This window comes from Hydra viridissima, unplaced genomic scaffold, assembly GCF_058129835.1.
Source record: "Hydra viridissima isolate aposymbiotic clone 2 unplaced genomic scaffold, HvirCarnegie_v1 scaffold_8, whole genome shotgun sequence".
NCBI classification, from domain to species: Eukaryota; Metazoa; Cnidaria; class Hydrozoa; order Anthoathecata; family Hydridae; genus Hydra; species Hydra viridissima.
In genome coordinates, this window is record NW_028324307.1 from 16,430,809 (window position 1) to 16,450,664 (window position 19,856).

The following is a 19,856-nucleotide window of genomic DNA, read 5'->3' on the forward strand; positions in this document are numbered from 1 at the left end:
CAAAAGCAGTAATTAAATTCAATTTCCAAACATTTCTCTTTGACAAAATTAGAATAATAAGTTCCACATTTCTTCATTTTTCACCGTCTACCTCGACAAGAGATAATTAACAGTCGGTAAGAAATTAAAAATATGAATTTTGGCACGAATAATTTTCTAATTTTTTTCAGACATAATTGTATTTTCACATGAATTTTTTCAAAAATATCAAACACCAAGTTAATCATTAAATGGTATTTGCAAAACAAGAGTCCATTAAGGATAGTATCACTAATAATAAAAGAAACTGCTTTGCCAATTAAAAATACTTTTATTTAGATTTCTTTACATTGCAGTAGAACACACTGAATTTGAATATAAAAACTCAGAACATAAATCTAGAATAGCTATACTACATTCTATAGAATTATTTGAGTCTAATGTCAAAAACAATCTCATCCAGTAGTGTTAGCTTTTGACCCCCAAACCACATTTGTTAAAAACTGTCACCTTCTTTGTAGTTGTTTGTTTAACATTTTCCCATTTTACAACATTGTTGGCATCCTATACTATGATATTGGATTATTGCAGTATCTAGCACCATCTATATTAGGGACCATTTACACATCCATTGGGCAGTTGGTCACTTTTACTATATTAAAATATTGCTATTTTACCATATTAAAGTATAACTAAACATATCAAGGATATATAACCACTGACTCTTTCTCTCCTACAAACTTGGACTTAATGATTAAAAAGAAATTCATTTAGTCTGGTCAAAATGGAACCTGCTTCTGACAAACCAAGCTAATATCTAATCTAAAATTTGGTACAAAATTTTTAAAGTAGGTTTAGAATACTTTTGGAAATGTAAGAAAGTAATACACGTCTGAGGTAGAATATGTTTGGAATGGGGAGTCCATTTGAAACTGCTTCAAAATAGATAGCCTACCTTGCCTGGATTTTTTCAAGATTGGTAACCTTTGCTGTTTTTGAGCCATCTGTGAACTTGCCACCAAATCTTCCCATTAAAACATCTTTGAATTGTCTAATCTAGTCTGCCAAAAGAATTTTTTGTGACAAACTCAATGACACTTGAAGTACTTAGGCATCTTTTTTCTGTCTCCTTGGATGAAAAAGTATTAAAAAGACATTAAATATAATATACTAAGTATGGAAATGGTATTATGCATAAAGTCAACATAGATAGGCAACAATAACAATAAAGAATAACTTTGATGTAATGTGATGAAAATTATTTCACATGACGTAATAGTTTCACTACTTTAAAATTGCTGTGTGCCCATTTTAATGTCTTAGAAAAAATATTTTTTTTTATTGGAAGTTCTATGAAAATTATTGCCTTTGTGGTATGTTTATAGTATAGAAAAGTTTCAGTCAAAAAATTACTTAAAACTGTTTAATGGTGTTAATCGTTTGATAAAACATTGATTAGCTGGCCATGTAAATTGTTAAAGAACGTCTTAAAACTCCTAAAACATATTTTTTATTGACAAGTAAAACTCATTAAGTGACACTGCAGCTAATTTGAGATAATCAAGTTTTAGTTAGTTTACTTTATTAAAATTCCATTTATCGAGATATCGATGTGATATCTCTTGATAAAATACTACTATTTTAGATTGATTTACGCACTTAGTGACTTTTTCTTGCAATCATAGTGTATAAAAGTCAATTTCCCATAAAACTGTACTTAATGAGTTTTACTTGTCAACCGACGATATGAACATTGGACTGTGGTAGCTAGTTGCACAGAAAGATTCATAATTGGAAATAACTATAATGTATATTTAAGATAAGGATATTGAGTTTACTTACATTTCTTTTTTGAAATTTGTTTTTCTTGTGACATTTAGTTGAAAGTTTGCACAACTGTCCATAATATAAACAAAATGTAAAAAAATGGATTAACTGGATAATATCTGATAATATCTTTTCCTTTTTTCATGAATCCGCTAATATTTTCGTCGGAAAACTTTTACGATTCGAAAAAAAATGTTTATAGTGGAGGCAATTTGGGATCATCGGATTTACGTGAATTTTGTCGAATCCGAAGAAATTCAACGGATTTATGATATTTTTAATTCCGATCAGAATGCGTTTTATAGTAGTGACCCCAGGTGTGGTTTTAGATAATATGTGACACTTTCGATATATCAAAAATTACTTTCTTGTCCTCGGCAATTGTCCTTGGGTATTCCACTACCATAAGGATCTACAGATATTAGGTGGAAATGATACTGTTTCTTATAATGGTTCGGTCACTATTTTTTGATGTCAACAATATCTTCGTTTAGGTCTTCTTATTTCAAAGTTCTTGTTAGCCCCTGCTATAGGATTTTCATACTCGGTTAGTGTGTGAGTCTTTTTTTCGAATGTGTATTTTCGCTGCCCCAAACATTCTATCCTTTGGCAGGAATGAGTGACCTCGTTTGGGTATGAACATTGTATCTCATTTATATTTCTACTTAGTTCAGCTACCAGTGGTAAAAGAACTCGGACCATCATTTGATTCCGATTTTGGCCAGCACAACCATCTAAAAATAGGTGCAGTTCTTTGGGGTCATTGTCAATATGTTTTAATATAATCCAGCACAAAAGTACATATTTCATTGGGACCTTTGTAAGCAACTCCTTCACAATAAAATACTGATTTACCCATTTTAAGGTCATATATGCAAAACTCATAAAGCCATAGTTGGCTTAGATAAAATATCCCTTGGACATGGATATTTGGAATTGGCAAATTTTGCATAAAATTAAATGCAATCCCATAAATATTTGGATCATTCTTCCTCTTCCTGTAATTTTTTGAAAAAAGTTTCCACTGCCTGTATTTTTTTTGAAATTTCCTGTAATTTTTTGAAAAAAGTTTCCACTGCCTGTATTTTTTTTACAGAAAATAGAAACTAAGTACAATTATAATACCATTTAATTGAAAATTGATGCCATTGCACCAAGTGCAAGCCATTGAATTGAAGATCGATGCCATTGCACCAAGTGCAAGCCGTTCAATTGAAGATTGATGAGATGAACTACAAAGTTTTAAAGATTTAAAGAGAAAAAACAAGTTTTGTCATTTACTAAAATTTGTCACGTTCAAAAAAACTCACAATTAATTAAAGCTAAAATAATACAAAATGTCATTGAAAAAAAAGTTATCAAGTTTAAAAAAGCAACGCTTATATAATAAAAATCGAGTTCACAAAGAAGTTTTCTGAGTTTAAAACTGAATCTCGTTTCCAATCTTTTTTGGTTTCAATGCAATTACAAAAAATCTGTCTTATGACATCAAGATTCTACTGACATCAAGATTCAAAAAACAAAATGAGCTCATATTTTGCAGCTTTTATGAATAAATTAAAGAAGCTGTTAAAAAACTGGCTGCTCAATTCCATGGAGTTTATGTAAAATATAGATAGTAAAAATAGTAAAAATATATATAATAAAATTGAATGAAATCTGACAGTAAAAACAAATTTTGTTCACGTTTTTCCCTATTTATGTAAAAAATGTTTTCGTGTTTAAAACTGTTAAATTATTAAATAAAAGTTAACATATCAAGAGAAAGAGAGAGAGAGAGAGAGAGAGAGAGAGAGAGAGAGAGAGAGAGAGAGAGAGAGAGAGAGAGAGAGAGAGAGAGAGAGAGAGAGAGAGAGAGAGAGAGAAAGAAAGAGAAAAAAAGGGTTATATTCATCCATTAAAAAAAAAAAATTACGTCATTGCTCAAGTATTAGCATTAGTAACAGACGGTACTTATTTAATAGTGTTTACTGTTAACACCTTTTTAAGAACTCGTTTTTTTTTCTTTTTTTTACATTCGTTTTAAAGTAATCAAAATTTTATTTTGTTTCCGTTGAAACATAACTGCGCAACTTTCAAACAAAACTCTCCAAGTACAAAACGTTTTGCAAAAAAACTTCTACATTCTAAGCACTTATTTGCTTTTTGTCAGTATTTTTATCTAAAAGATTTCCAGAAATCTTGCTAAATGAGACCATCTCTTTCTCACAATTTGCTGCGTAATCAGGCCAAATAAGGAGGCGCATTTTTTGACCAAATAATCCAAAAAGTGTAACGAACCCAATCGCAATGCATAAAATACAAATTAAGCATTCGCGTATGTAAATACCTTTTCCAGCTGTGAGATAATAAGCTGGAAGAAAGACCGACCAAATAACACATGTTATATAAAGTGTAACTCCTATGAACTTGGCTTCATTGTAGTTCTTTGGAAAAAGGCGTGTTTTGAATGCCAGTATGGTGCATAAGAGAACAAAAAATGCGCTTAAAGCTAAATTTACAAACATTGCAACTGCGCTTTCATCACCAGTGCATTGTACTGTAATAAGATTTCCACTTGGAGCAACTACGTAGTCTGGTCCCGGTGTCTTTGAAGTAAACCACACTGATGCAAGAAGTGCTTGCACTCCGACTATACCAAGTACTACAAAAACTTGAGATTGCGGACTTATTAATGCTGGCCTTGAAACCGTCATTTTGGCTCGTATAAAAATTCGATGAATGCGAGCTGCTCTGAGAAAAAGTGGCGCATAGCACATAAGGAATGACATTCCGGGCAAAGCACCCCGCATAATGCAAACAGTTGTTGAGGGTCGAGACATAAAAACTAAGGGTGATGTAAACAACATTGCTAATCCAATAAGTATCATGTAACATAAATCTCTTCCTGAACAACGTACCACACGGGTGTTGTTGTGACAAATGAACATCACTGTAACAAAAATTACAAGTAATTGTCCAATCACCATTAAAGTTGCAAAGCAAATTAGCGCCCCTCCAGCGTCTGAGATAATGCTTTTTTGCTCTGGAATACTTTTGCATTCATTTGAAACGTACATTTCCGTTTTTTTGCAAGCTCGACATTCGTTATTAATTGAAATGGTGTTCGGTGGGCATTTTACACAGTTCCAGCAGCATTTAGCTTTCTGAAGATCCTTATGGTTTATTGCTACATACCCTGGTAAACATTCATCGCTGCATTTTGCAGGAGGTAAAAGCCTAGAATTGTTTGCTTCATTATTTTCTTCAAACCAAAGTTCCTGTTTTTGGTTTAAAAGAGTTTCCTCTGCGGACTCATTCAGAAATGGTCTTTTAATCTCCCATTTCCCAACCAAAATATTCCCATAGAGTCCATCTTTACTAGCTTTAAACTGATAAATATTGTATATTGCAGAACGTATAGTTCGGTTGTAAGTTACCATTATGTCTTCTAAAGTTCCATCTTTATATGACATGAGTTGAAGTATCTCAAAAACTTTGCTGGCAAAGTCCATGCGTTCAGCAGCATTAATAACACAGTATTTCTCAAGCAACATCCACATTTGTGAGCGATCACAAAAAATACTTATAAATAACCTCAGTGCATCTGCAATTGCAAAAATTGCATCCATTACTATTTGAACAGGTATATATGATCGATAAACGTTTTCACCTAAAGCTTCTTTACCCGAACAAGCGGGTAAATTAGAACTCCCCAAAGAACAATTAAAAAGATTTTCCCATGTTCTATTGAAGTACGATTCAGACTTGCTGTTTGGTTTTTGATTATAAATGAATTCTTTAAAATCTGGGATTTCAGATTGAGCAATATCTAGACTGAGTGTTCCCTCAACAGCCTCTTCAAGGCCTTCCGTATTTTCTTTATAGCTAGTGCACCCCGACAAACAAATAATAAGGAAACGTTTTATTTTGTTATTTCTTTTTATCGCTGAAAAGATGTTAAAAGTATCAATGTTGGTCGTGAATAAAACTAAACCATTTGGTCTTGATTTATCTTTATTTGTATCAAGCATATCCAACTTCTCTATAGCACTATCAAATAAATCCTGCGACGGATTTTTCGGAATGTCCACTCGCTGGGCCAGACATACACCTATTTCTGATAGCTTTGTTATAAATTTTTCGGCATCAGCTTCTCCATCAAAGCCGTACGAACTCACAACAGAGACATAATTCCATTCCAGTTCCTTAACCAAATCAAGAACAGCTTGAATTTGAAAAGAATTCGATGGAACAGTGCGCAAAATTTTCTCTCTCCCAACTACAGAAGAAAATTCTGAAAATCTTGCACCGTAACTAAAAGTGGGTTGATCAAATGTAGAGGTTAATATTCCTGCAATATATGTGCTTTGAGAAGAATAAGGACCAATTATGAAAGGGATTCGTTCCAAAAACGTTTTAAGAATCCCTTCCCGCAAAGTATTTGTCGATGAGACGTCAAAGATTTGATTGATACCAAGCTTGTAACCGTACAAATATTCGCTGTCATTGTTTATCTAAAATATTTATATATAGCATATAAAATATATAAAGTATATACGCAAGTTTTCGTGCATATAAATCTAAAAAATAAAAATTGTCTGGCTTTTTAACTTCGTCAGTTATTTTATTTAATTGACCTTTTTTTATTTAATTTACCTTTTCTACAGCGAATCTCATCGCTTCTGCCATTAAAAAACCAGAATGATAGTTTATTTTCGTAACTCCATTTAATTGATCACTAACTGAGAAAATCCCATCAAGCATGAATGAACCTGTTCCTAAAGATGAAAATCTATCGTGTAAAAGTAAATTACGGAACGAACGTGTAATGCAAAGAGTAATCTATCGGTATCCAATTGGGTACCATACTTCTGGATAGTAACCCAGAAGAGTGAACCCAATTTGGATTACTAATTATTACAAGTTATATTATGATCATTATAAATCGCATATCAATATCATTTTTCTAGTATAAAACGTTATACAAAATCATCCTACTTTCTTAAACCAAAAAGGAAAAAAAGGTCTTACCGTGCGCAATTTGGTCCCCAAGTGTCGTGTGGAACAACAACAGAAACGCTGCAAGTCTATTGAATTCAATTGAGCTAATTTTCATTCTAAAAACAAGAATTTTTTAAATTCTTAACTCCAAAAATCAACTGAACTCACTCTGCTTTTAATTTCACTAATCATATTCTCAGAATTTTAAGATTTACATTTTATTTATTACAAAAACAGTATTCATCTTCACCTTCTAAAATTTCCCATCGTCCTTCAGTGTATAAAATTTCTTCTTTACACTCACTACATACATATACTCACGTTCCGTCTGCAATCCTCAAATTTTTTGCAAAAGCAAGTTTAATTTGATGGAGAATAAAAAATTAATGACGGAAGATAATTAAATTTGTAATGAATCGAAATCTTGTCAAAAAAACCGTTACGTTTATGTAACAGTTTTTTAAAAGATTTAATTATTCAAAAGTCTTTTAAAACGCTATTTCACCAGAAAATCTATTTTAAAATTGATCGTTTGAGACAAACTTATTAGTACTAAAAAAAATTTCAGTATTTTCCATTTCAATATTGTAAAATGTCAATATCGATAAAAAAAAAAAGAAAAAAAAAAAAAGAGAAAAAAAAAAGAAAAAATAATACACTGTTAACATGCTGTTAAAATATAGTTTTTGAAAGAAATAAATTCCGAGAGATTTTTAAACCAATAAAAAAATAGAAATTCCGAGAAACTTTTACACTATAAGAAATTTACAGGTAAGATTTACAGGAGTTGAAACATTTTTGGAATTATGGCAAGGCTCAAACTCATTTTCTGTCGGAAGAGCTTAAACAGTGCGCAAATACAGTTTGAAACAGAATAATGCAATTGCTATTAAGTCTTATGAATATTTTATGGCGCGTGTTACAAACGCAAGCAACATAAAAACGAGGAATGAATCACTTTTTTTTATAAATCGTAGCTGGAAAATATTTAAATAAAAATAGTCATGCTTACTTCAATTATTGATTAACATTTCACTATGAGGTGCCGCTTTTAATTGGTATAAATTTACTCGTGTCAAAGATTATGAAATACTGTTTTCAAAATTTCTGTAGTCATAGCTGCATCAATAATCTGTCCTTACAATAGTAAACAGTCCATTTTAAGGTGATATTAAGAGATTTTGAGATGATATTTAGAGATCTTGAAATGATGTTAAATTGTCTGACTTGTTTTATAATAACGCGTGTACGAAGAAAGATAACATTAATGAACATTAAGAAGCATGATAAAAAGATGCTTTTGATTAAAATCTTGCTGTGTGATTCGCAAACTTGTGTCAATATATATATATATATATATATATATATATATATATATATATATATATATATATATATATATATATATATATATATATATATATATATATATATATTCATGTATAAATTTAGGGCTTTTGAATTTTTTTGTAAATTAATCAACAAAATTGTGGGCATATGTGTAAATAAAGTTTAAAACGTCTCTTTAACATTAAATTCTTTGGAGTGTTCTCACACTTGTGCAGTAGATTCATACAGGATTTCAGCTGTGATATCCCATGGTTTCTATCAGAAAGCTTTTGTAAAGCTGCATCTTTTTATTATTGAAAAATTAGAGTTTTCAATTTTAACTTAACACAATAAACCTCTTGCTGAAAAACTATGATTTAAAAATCACAATCTTAATAAAAGCTTCTACACAAACAACTCAATAAATTTCTTAATAGTCCTCAATGCAACAAAATTCGTATCTTGTTCTTATGCTTTTTGCTTGAACTCAAAAAACTCTTAAAGCTTGACTTTTATCGAGTACAGCTTGTGAAATAAAAACCTCTGTCGAATGGATACTTTTTCTGCTCGGCTCAGCTTGCTTTAAACTCTGATAAATCCTATTTTTGCACAAGTGTTAATAAAAACCGTCCATAATTAAAATCAATCGTTTTTAAAATTCATCAATGCATATTTTTTAATTTTGCTGGCCACACGAACCAGGACAAGGACTGGCCACACGAACCAGGACTTTTTTGTTTGTTTTAAAAAAGAATTAAAAATTCTTTTGCATTTTTTTTCTTTAAATGGAAAATGATATTAATTTTACAAATAATGAGAAGTGAATCACGCAACAAAAAAAAAAACAAAAAACAAAAAAAAAAAAAACAAGAAAAGATTATGTAAAATGAAAAATTATGTATTCGAGAAATCATTAAAACCAAGCTTATCCCTGAGTACAATTTAAGTTTGTGGACCTTCGACAACATTTAGTTTAGAATAATTTGCAATAATTGGGCATATTGTCAGGAAGAAGTCATGGTTCTAAAAGCAAGAACTCCTGGAAAGTGATGATAAACGCCTGGAATTTGCAAAACTATATTGACTGAACAAAAAAGTAATTGTCTCAAGTCTTCTTTACTAATGAAACGAATCAGCTCCTGTTTTAAGAGAGACTGATCAGATGGTAAGCTATTAGAACGTTGAAATAAATTTTTGAACAATTTGTGGAATCCGAACAATCAAAGACAATTGTTGTTCACTCAAGTTTTAAGGTGCAATTGGACGTTTGGAAATAGCACGTCTTTGTCTAGAACAGTTAAAAGTAGAATTATTTTTACGTTGCTGTTATAAAAAACCTTTTTGCAAGATCAGCTTTTTTGCTAACGTTCGAATAAGTTAGAAAAAATGTCGAAATCAAAACACAAAACGAACAAGTGCAATAAAATTGTTTACTTGTGGTGGTTTTACACTGGAATTAAAAATCTGCACGGGACTAGTAATAAGTGGGTTTAAAACACTGTTGAGAAATATTGTGTTGGGAATGGTTCCAACATTGCTTGACGTTTTAGGCAAGAAATTGAATGATGTTAAGAGAAGATTTTGATTAGGATTTGATTGCATATTATCATTAACTAAGAAAAGAAAAGACCAATAGTAAATGTCAGCGTCGTCTTTATGCATTGTAAAGACAACGCTGATATTTACTATTGGTCTTTACAGCGTCGTCTTTACGCATTGGTGAGGTAGGCTGCAGTCTACCTCGCCAATGCGTAAAGGGCTCCAAATTTTAGAGGCCTCCAAGATTGTGCTTGAATTTTTTTTTATTTTTAAAGTAATATTAAAAAAAATTCCAACACAATGTTTTTCAGAAAATGTATTTCTAAATTTCAAAAAAATTAGTTTAAAGCCCCCTGGGGAATGATTATCTTAATAAGAATTGAAAATTTTTCTTTCAATTATGGTCTAAAATTGCATGCAATCATTTTCAAAACTAAAGCTTGTCGAAAATGAGCTCCGTCTCCGTCCGTGATCATGTTAGAAGGAAGATTGAGCTGCCCATCCTTAATCACCATAATCTTAATGTTGATTGCATCTGATTTTTTTTTCATCATTGATTTTTATTTACTAAAGAGTTTTTCGATTAAAAAAAAGCATGAAAATGTCATGTAATTTAACAACTGTTTTAATAAATGTTTACTATTTAACTGCTTTGTTTCATTTTTAAGTTTTAAAAAAATCACGTTCAAAGTAAAAATAAATGAAATAATTTGAGTTAAGACTTTTTTTTACTATCATATGACACACAAGTCCATGTGTGTGTATGGGATAGAAGGCGGGGGAGGAGGAGGTACCTTCCATAAATATCTTAGACCACGATTAAATCCGGAATGAATGAATATTCAAATAAAAAATGTTTTGCACTATTTTATCCTCGTGTAACTAATTTAATCAATCATTCGAATTTTTTAAATCAATTATTCAAATTATTCAAAATAAATTATCCAAATTCAAAATTTGTTCTCAATTTTATTCTATATACAGCTTCAATTAAGCATTGGGGTTTTGTTTATCCATTAAAAAAGAATGATGACGAATAAATTACAAACTGATATATAAATAATTTAAAATTAATTTAATTTATTGATATACTTTGTTTCAACCCTTCAAGACGCATGCGTAGAATTGCTATTCGATAAAATTCGTTCAACTTTATTTTTCAAAAATAACAAACTCACGTTTGAATAAACTTGTGGCCTCAAAATCCTTTGCTGTTTTTAAACGCATAAAAAGCTCATTTAAATAAACAGAAAAACTCAAAATTATCTTAAAAAACTTGAGACAGTTGGAAGTTCGTAACTTATTCGTCATTATTCGTTTTTAAACAGAAAAAAACATAACGTCGATGCTTAGCTTCAATATGTTCCATGTGCAGCAACGCCATGCCACGTGTTTGTTCAGTTTTGTTGCTTCAACTGATTAAACTGGTGCTGAAACTGTGAAAACATTTTCATGTTATTTTTAAACTTTGAAAGAACGTCATCTTTTTTTTTGTTTTTTGTTAGCTAATAGTATTCGTAAAGTTTCGAGTAAAAAAAAAACGACAGCAAAAATCGAAAACAACGACAGCAGCAATAACGAAATAAATGCTACTGAGTACTAAGTTGTTTCAAATTTGTTGCATTCCGACATCTTCCAGCTGTAAAGTGCCTATCAATAATGGTAAACAAATTTGACCACTATTTACCCAGGCCTTTATACTCAATAGAAATTAAAAAATGATTTGACTGCAAAACTATTTCCACATAAAATATAAAACTTTGCGTAAAGAAAAGTTGAAAAATGCTCACTAGAAGTTTTATGATTTTTTTTTTTCTGAGTGCAGTGGTTTTACTTGCTCAAGCAAAACCCAGTCCGATAGATCATATTCTAAAAGTAATTAACAATATATTTTTTTTTTTCTTTACCATTCCTTTTTTCATCATTTTTGTCCCTATAAAAGTAATAGAATTAATAATAATACATTAAACTTCAAATCATTATGATTATTTTGTTTTCGAATTTAGAAGTGCAACACGGATTCAGATTGTGATCAAAATGAATGTTGCTCGCATTTTGTGTTGGCTGGCAAAAGATGCAGATCATTCATTTCTGAAGGTTCTATTTGTCAAACTTTTGTTGAGGTAAGGAGTTGAGCCTTCTAATAATGAAACAGAACTGATTCTGATTCTAAAAATATATTCATAAATTCATAAATTTACCACTACGATTATCAAAAGCATTTAATTCTTTTATACATACATTTTTTACATTTACACTTTTTTTACATTTTAAAGGTCCGCATTTTAAAATGCATAAGTCGAAAATGGTAATTTCACGTCCATTAACATAAATGTGTATTAGAATACGTTAGATACATTGGAATAATAATTTTAAAAAAATTACGATTTTTGATTTATTTGCTTTAACTCGCTGTGGATGTCAGGTTTTTTACTTAGCTTCTATGTTTATGCTATTTGTGCTGTTAATATGTGGAATATCTACCGGTCTCCCAAAGGTGGAATGAGACGCATGGCATTTTTCCATTTAAAAACTTTACGTAAAGAAAAAGTTCAAAAATGCACACGTTTTAAAGTTTTGTAATTTTTCAACCATAATTGCGATTAACGCTTTTTTTTAAATTTTAGAATGTGATAAAGCGTTATCATAGTCGCTGTCCTTGTGAATCTGGAACCCACTGCTCAAGCACACAATCCATCCTGGGACTTTACAAAGTTTATAAATGTACAAAAGTGAGCATTTAGAAAAAAAAAAAAAAAAATTGCATTTCTTAATTTTCTGAACTTTCAATTAACCTTTATTTAAATTTTTAGAACCGAACAGTTTTTTTTCATCAGTTTTGTCATCAGTCTATTTTTAATTTTTAGTGCAAAGTTGTTTTTAACTTTGACAATAAATGATTTTTTAGCTCATTTTAGGTCCCTAAAATGAGCTAAAAAATCATTTATTGTCAAAGTTAAAAACAACTCTTAGAGTAATAAGATTAAGATTTGAAAAAAGTGTGGACGTTTACAAATCTTACAAACGTCCGTACTTTTTTAAATGCAGATTCAGCTCTTCATACAGCAAATCTGATTTTAAGCTTTAGTATTTTAAGAAATAAAAACACTTAAAATAACGTAAATGTATTATAATAAGTTTTATAAGAAAATATTTTCCTCTTAAATTATTAGCATTTTATTAATTCAGCACTTTATTGAAATATAAAAATTAAACTTCACAAAAAAAAAATTATACACTATAACTTAATTATAAAATTACACTCTAGTTCATGCGTTACAAACTTATTTTATGAACTTGTATATACTATGTAAACTCGTATTCAGCAAGATTTCTTCAGACCTTTGGCAACTGATTTTTTTGTATACATATTCTGTATACATAAGCAACACGTTTTCTTTGATAAAGTTCAGTATCTTTCTAAGAATTCACACCTTCAATTCTGACTAGTGATATGTTTTTATTTTGGTTACGAAGAAAACCAAAGAAAAACACATTGCTGTGTAACCTCGCTAATAATCAAAGGATAATTTCTTTACCGTATAGCCGTACAGGTGGAGACATGACTGAGTCTCTTCAAGGACAGATAATTCCCAATTGAAAAAAGGTCCTTTCGCTTTAATTACCTTCTACTTAAGCGTTTTGGCATAGAGTGGGTCATTTTTAAAAATATCTGCTCTAATGAATACTGCTCAGTTCAAGTTTGTCCTACATTCAATGCGATTTTAATCCTGCAATTGAGGTGGTGAATTTAATTATTTCTGGCAATTACAATCGTAAAGTGTTGCACTAACTTACTATAACATACCATGAAACAACACAATTTGACTCAATAGTTGTAGTTTTTGAAGTTTCTATTTCTTTTGTACAAAAAATTTTTTACAAACTTTTTTCAACTTCATTTAAAGATTTCTTTTCTCAAATTTATGATTAAAAACCAAGTTTTGGTTTCCCTGGCCATTCCAAAATTTACTTGCGCTACTAATATTTTTGTGGTATTCATTAAAACAAATGTTGCACAATCCAAACCAATAACTCTCAAGTTAAAGGTAGATTAGGGTATGAAAAAGTCAACTCTCTTGATCGGGAAAAAAAATGTAACGTTGTGGTCAACAATTTTAAAAGTTTCGGCCGAAAAAGAGAGAAAATGAAGTTGAAACTTGTAGTTAACTAAATAATAATTCCACGATATAATTCCACGATATAATTCCACGATATACAAACAGTAATTACAACCTTTCAAACTTTTCATTTTCTTTCTGTGTTCTGTGTTTTATTTTCTTTCTGTGTTCTGTATTTTATTTTCTTTCTGTATTCTAGTTTACTTGCATAATATGACTGCCTACTATGAAATGTATACTTAAAGGTTCCTTACAGCAGTCGCTAGTAAAATTTGAGGGTATTGCAAACTTTTTCATGTCTATAAAAAATCATGACTCGCTCTAAATAAAAACCAAGATCTCTTTATGTGAACTTACAGAAAACGGTTAGATGACTGAGAAAGAAAAAAACGGTTAGATGACGGAGAATTGGATGAAATTTAATAAATGTTTTCACAACATGAAACTCGTACCATTTTTAAGAGTCGTGACGTTCTCGCAAACAATTTTTTAATGGATGAGGCAAGTTGTCGTGAAGCTCACTTGCCTTGATTACACCGATGCTCTCCACTCTTCAATCCAACGAAGCTGATGTTTTTACCGCTGCTCTTCTCGCAGTTTTGATTATCTCAACCAGGTCTTGTTTAACTCGAAAACTAATTGATTGGTTATTCCAAGAAGAAGATGTAGCTCAGGTGGTGGCATTACACAGTCCAAGTTATAGCATGCACCCTTAAAATCTGCACGAACTTTAACGCACTTTTTGAAATTATTTTTGTAGGAACCATTTTTTTAAATTATGATTTTCGAATCTTTGACTCGTACGTAAACAAGTTATAAAATGAAAAATTTTATTTTTTTACAATGAATACCAAAAATAAGATTATCATTGACCTTCATCCCATGGGTGATACGCCTAAGGACATTATGGTAAGACTCAGGGCGGCTAAATCTGCAAAGAAATAAAAACAAATATGAAAAGCAAAAAAATGAAAAAAAGCAAAGAAATGAAAACAAACAAACAAAGTCTAGCACTTATTCAAAATACAATTAAAAATCCAATAGTAAATTGAAAGCAAAGAAATATTTTGATGTATATTCACAGTTACTACACAATTACTGGGATTTGTTTCCCTTAAACTGGATAACCACCTTCTTTTCATGTGCTCCATGTGTCTTTTTTCTTTTTCCTCTTTGTGATGTTTAGTCAGAAGTGTAGCATATGTGGCAGCTTCTTGCATGAGCACGTTTCAAAGCCATCACATGTCTTTTTCTTTGAAGACGCTGTGGTATCTCTAAGCGCTAGAGTTTTGGGGTTTTAAATTTTGGATTCTTTGGAGCAGGTTTGCCTTCTTTAGGCTCTTAGGGTCTTCTGACAATGTATTGTCATCCTGTTTGGTCAAGTTAAACAATTTTCTAATTTTTCCAACTCGTTTTGGTCCTAATCTTCTGGGAATAACACGGTCAGTTAGTGCAGGAATTTCATTATCACCTTTCTTTACAATGACCAAGTTAAGTACACTTAAATTACAGCAACCTCGAACAGATTTTCTTTTGCATTCACCAGTTCTATGTGAGCAGTAACAAGAGTGATCTTTACTTAATAGCAATCTGACTCGACCATTGGTCATCACACCTTGTTTTATTGCTTGTCATTACCTCCAGAAATACGAACAACTTAATTCTTCCATTCTTCACCTAGGCACTCTGCACTGCACTCCTGTGCCATTCATTTATCATTAAGGTATCGAAGCTTGATTTCATCTTCAAGTTTCAATGAATTTTTGAGTTCCATTTGCAGGGTATGACACGTTCAACTTCATTTTCAGCGCATTAGTTTTACTGTAGATAAGTTACTACTTTAAAATGCCATTATTAAGTTCGAAAAGCGAATTGTGTTTGTTATTTTAAGCTGATTTAAAAATTTGGTTGCATAGAGAGAAAACCACGAAGTAAATGACAAAGGCAGTGAGAACTTCAAGGTTATTAGAACAGTCACAGGGAAAATTCAGCGCAATCCGGTTGTGGCCTCCAATTGGTGAAGATCTCACTCATTCTTATTGATTCAGGAGACAAAATAATGCAAATGTGTAATTTAAATTCTTGGAAGACCATGTCCGGCCATGGATCACCTCTAACTTCGACCCTGATGATAAAATTGTGCTCCACCTTATACGACCAAAAAGACCCAAAAATGGCTCAGAAAAAAAATGCCGGATTTTCAAGAGAAAGTTTTGTAACTACCAAGCTCCCAGATTTAAACCCTTTGGGCTTAAGTATTTGGGCATAAGCCAAAGGCCTGTGCATCTCCCCCAAACCGTATTGAAGCTCATCGAGCAGCGGAATACCATACCCAAGGATTATGTTTTGAAGACATGTAAGAGTTTTAGGCCCAAAATTGAGGCTGAGATCAAGGCCAATGATTCACATATTGAGTAATATTTGAACTTCATAGTAAAATGGCATGAAACAAATTATTTAGCCGGATTTTATTGGCGCATACAGTATAAAAGTTAGTGCGGATTTTAATGGCGCATACTGTATAAGGAACCAAATTAAAAGTATTATTATTTCAACTTCAATGATTTAATACAGAAATTATTCTAAACCACGGTTTTGCGCTGTTTTAGTAAGAGAACTTTCTTATATTAAGGATTTGTTGTCTAACAACTAATTCTTTTTGAGGTCCAAAGGTCTTTTATTACGGAAACAAGTAGAATTTAGCTTTTTGAGAACGCGTCATCAATGCGTCGTCAAAGATTATAAAAAAGAAATTGCCACTAATTAATCCATTAACAAAGAAATTGTATGTCAAATAACCAAGCGATTTAATGAAGGCAGTCGTTTCGAAATGGAGCACAAAGAGCGGAAGATCACGCAAAAAATTATTTATCATGTCAAGAAGATCCCTTTTTAACAGCACTACTGATAATAATATCATCCAAAAACTAAAACTTTCAGTGTCCGAAAACTGACTTCACAGACGGTTACAACTTTTTGGACTTCTGAGCTTCATAGCAGCAAAAGAGCCAAGAATTTCTTCTACGAGCCAAAAAAAGCTAGAAAAAATTTTAATAGACAAATGTTAATAAACACTGGACTATTAAAGATTGGAAAAGAGTCAAGAGATGAATAAAAGTGCAATTTAAATATTTTTGATGGCAATTTGAAGTTATGAAAGCAGTCATCCAGTCTGACACAATTAACTGTCCCGACTGTTTCAGATGGAGCACCGTGTATCATTGAGTGTTTGAAATGAACTCTAGGAAACACCATAAATGAAGGAACTGGATTTCCTAAAGCATTTACCGCAGTAAGAATTGTAACCAGAAAACCCCTTTACACTTTAGGCGTAGACCTAAAGGTAAATATTTGGATTCTTAATACACAAGAAGAGCAGTCAAGCAAGGTGGTGGAAAAGTGAAATGGTTCGGGGTTCCTTTTCTAATTTTTGTCGAGTTGGACCTATCCATTGAATAATGGAATAATGGATCAATATTTTTATTATGATTTTCTTGAGGAAAAGATAGCTCTTCATGCTAATGATAATGCCACTTCTATGAATATTTCAACAAGACAATGACCCGAAATACACGTCTAAATTGGTTGGTTTGAAAAGAGTCAAATAAGTAATGAAAATGCTCAATCACCTAATCTCAGTCTGATTGAAAACTTATGGCATCAAGTTAAATTTTCTCTAAAACGCAAAAGACCCTTCAAAATCCTTCACGGTCCAGGAGAAACGTATCTTTTGAATTAGTCATAATGGCGGCTTGAATTTTTATCCTCTACTGTACTCCTTATGTCTGAATTTTTTTTCATGTAAAAACATTTCTTAAAAGTGCGTTTCTAGAATTATAAGTTCAGCAATTTATAGCTTTTAGAAAAATACAATAGCTACTAAAAAAATACAAAAGCTTTTAGAAAAATACGGTGATTTTTTTTAGAGATTTTAAAGGGTAATTTTCTTTAGAACTAAGATTTTAAATTCTTGAAAAAAAAAAAAAAAAAAGCGAACTCAGTAAAATAGGTATACCAAGTTTGAGAATAGAAAAAGATCAAGACCTATGATCAAGATTTATGATCAAGAGCTATGGTGTTTCTGGTATATCTTGTTATTTTTTTTTTCTACTTATCTGAATATGAACCACTATCTGTTAATTAATTTCTTTTACTTGGGAAAATTTTCATTTTTAATTACATTCTCTAAACCATTTTAATTAATAAAGAAGATATTGAACAAACCTTTCTTTTTCTCTTCAGTTACCACCGCAATAATCTTTCTTGCAGTTTGAATAAATCATCTCATTAGTATGCATTTGTGCATATGGTAATACTTTTTCTCCACCTCACGTTTTTGATATAAACAAAAATACAGATTAATAATTTAACTCATTGTGGTATAAGTAATTTAAAACTGAGTTGGCTCGCTGACAGATTTTTCTATTTATTATAGAGAACCTCACAACAATCACTAATTACTGCAGCATCTCTGCCGAAATATATTCAGTGTTATTTTTCAACGTTGAGTTTTAAAACGATATCCTATAAACGATACGATCGGCATCATTAATAGCGGTTACAGAACAACCACTAATCAGTTCAAAACTATCTTTAATCTACTTAACTTCGAGTTATAAGTTTTATAAAATTCACGTAATTTCTTAAGTATTAGCAAAATGTAGTACCCGTGAAATGTAATTTTTAAAAAACAAATCGTTAAGATTTTTCTAAAAAACGATTTTAAATTTTCCACTCTGATAATAATTACGTAGTCACTCAGGGAAACGATGTAAAATGCGTCGTGTTTACATATATATATATATATATATATATATATATATATATATATATATATATATATATATATATATATATATATATATATATATATATATATATATATATATATATATATATATTGATTTCTCTTCTTTCATCTTTGTCTGTGTCCTCGAGTATAAGCTAAAACAGAAGTATTGGGGCATATCCGAGGATAGAGATGTATAAAGATACAGAAGTTTTTTCGACAGCTCTCTTTTTTTCATGCAGAAACATGAAAAAATCGTAAATTTGAATTGTAAAAAAAAGGTTGGTTTATTTTTAACTTGAAAAATAAAGGATCAGTTAGTTTTTGAAATTAAATAACTGTGGTAATTTTGAAGAATTATTTAAAATTAAAATTAAAAAACTCTAGAGTTTATCAACGACAATCTACAAACAAAAGAAAATTAGAAATAAAGCAAAAAAATATCGGAAAAGCAAATTTTAAGGAAATGATGTCAATCTTCCTTACTTTTTAGTCAATTTTTACTGTTTTTCGTTAAAAAATTCAAAAATCGTTTTGAAAATGATATGGATTACGTCAGCTCAACGCATTTTTATTGACCAATGATAACTTCGTCAACTGTTTTATGGTGCAATAGCTAAAATAAAGTGTAAGGCAGCATATTCAGCTAGAGTTTGCCAAATAAACTATGGGTTTTTTTCGTGTAAACAAAGTCTGTCAATGATAAAATAGACCTGTATTTTTTGAGTATTTTTTCCGATATGTCGCCATTTTTTGCCTCGACTACCCTATAAGCTCCATAATATATATTCCACTATGCATTATTTTTTTATAAGTGTATTTTCTAATGGGCTTTTTTACAATTTGATAAAGCAAAACCTTTTAAAAAGTTTTTCAAATTTATAATTATCTTGTAAAATGCGGCTAGATATTTCATGTTTTCATATTTCATATGAAGACTCCACGAGAAGAAACGGCAGGGTCACATTTTGAAAGTTTCGACTTTTTACACTTTCTAGCTTTACTAACCATAATAGCATATTTCGTATTTGAATTCAAATCAAATAAATGATTTGATGCATATTTAAAGTTTTTCTAAATTTTCCTAAAATTTCGAAACTTATAAAGGTTTAAAAGTTTAATAATGATTTATCTCAAAATGAAAAAATGTGACTCTGCCGTTTCTTCCCGTGGAGTCTTCATATATTAATTCATTTGTCATAAAAAGCACAAAATATAACCCATTAGTTTTTCTCAAATAAAAATTAGTTTATATATTGCTGGTAAATCATATTATGTTAATATTAAAT

At 30.6% G+C, this 19,856-nt stretch overlaps 2 protein-coding genes and 1 pseudogene across 4 annotated transcripts; 1 reads left to right on the forward strand and 2 right to left on the reverse strand.

The window, feature by feature from the left end:
• Positions 1-3,087: 3,087 nt before the first annotated feature.
• On the reverse strand, positions 3,088-18,117 carry LOC145194946 (metabotropic glutamate receptor 3-like). 2 transcript variants are annotated; one of them, XM_090095995.1, is made up of 4 exons: positions 18,003-18,117; positions 6,820-6,905; positions 6,445-6,566; positions 3,088-6,302 (listed from the first exon to the last, which is right to left on the reverse strand). In XM_090095995.1, exons 2-4 carry the CDS (start codon positions 6,902-6,904, stop codon positions 3,933-3,935), a joined length of 2,577 nt encoding a protein of 858 aa, XP_089952121.1. In that variant the 5' UTR covers position 6,905; positions 18,003-18,117; the 3' UTR covers positions 3,088-3,932. The 2 variants fall into 2 exon arrangements, with proteins under 2 accessions (XP_089952121.1, XP_079928821.2); XM_080072695.2 differs by lacking the exon at positions 18,003-18,117 and adding an exon at positions 7,040-7,214.
• On the forward strand, positions 11,372-12,423 carry LOC145195233 (uncharacterized). Its single transcript, XM_080073039.2, has 3 exons — positions 11,372-11,532; positions 11,664-11,780; positions 12,285-12,423. The coding sequence occupies exons 1-3, from the start codon at positions 11,440-11,442 to the stop codon at positions 12,399-12,401; spliced, it is 327 nt and encodes a 108-aa protein (XP_079929165.2). The 5' UTR covers positions 11,372-11,439; the 3' UTR covers positions 12,402-12,423.
• On the reverse strand, positions 14,752-18,094 carry LOC149885351 (small ribosomal subunit protein eS6 pseudogene; annotated as a pseudogene). Its single transcript, XR_016454991.1, has 2 exons — positions 18,003-18,094; positions 14,752-16,816 (listed from the first exon to the last, which is right to left on the reverse strand). The product of XR_016454991.1 is annotated as a small ribosomal subunit protein eS6 pseudogene (transcript).
• Positions 18,118-19,856: the final 1,739 nt, after the last annotated feature.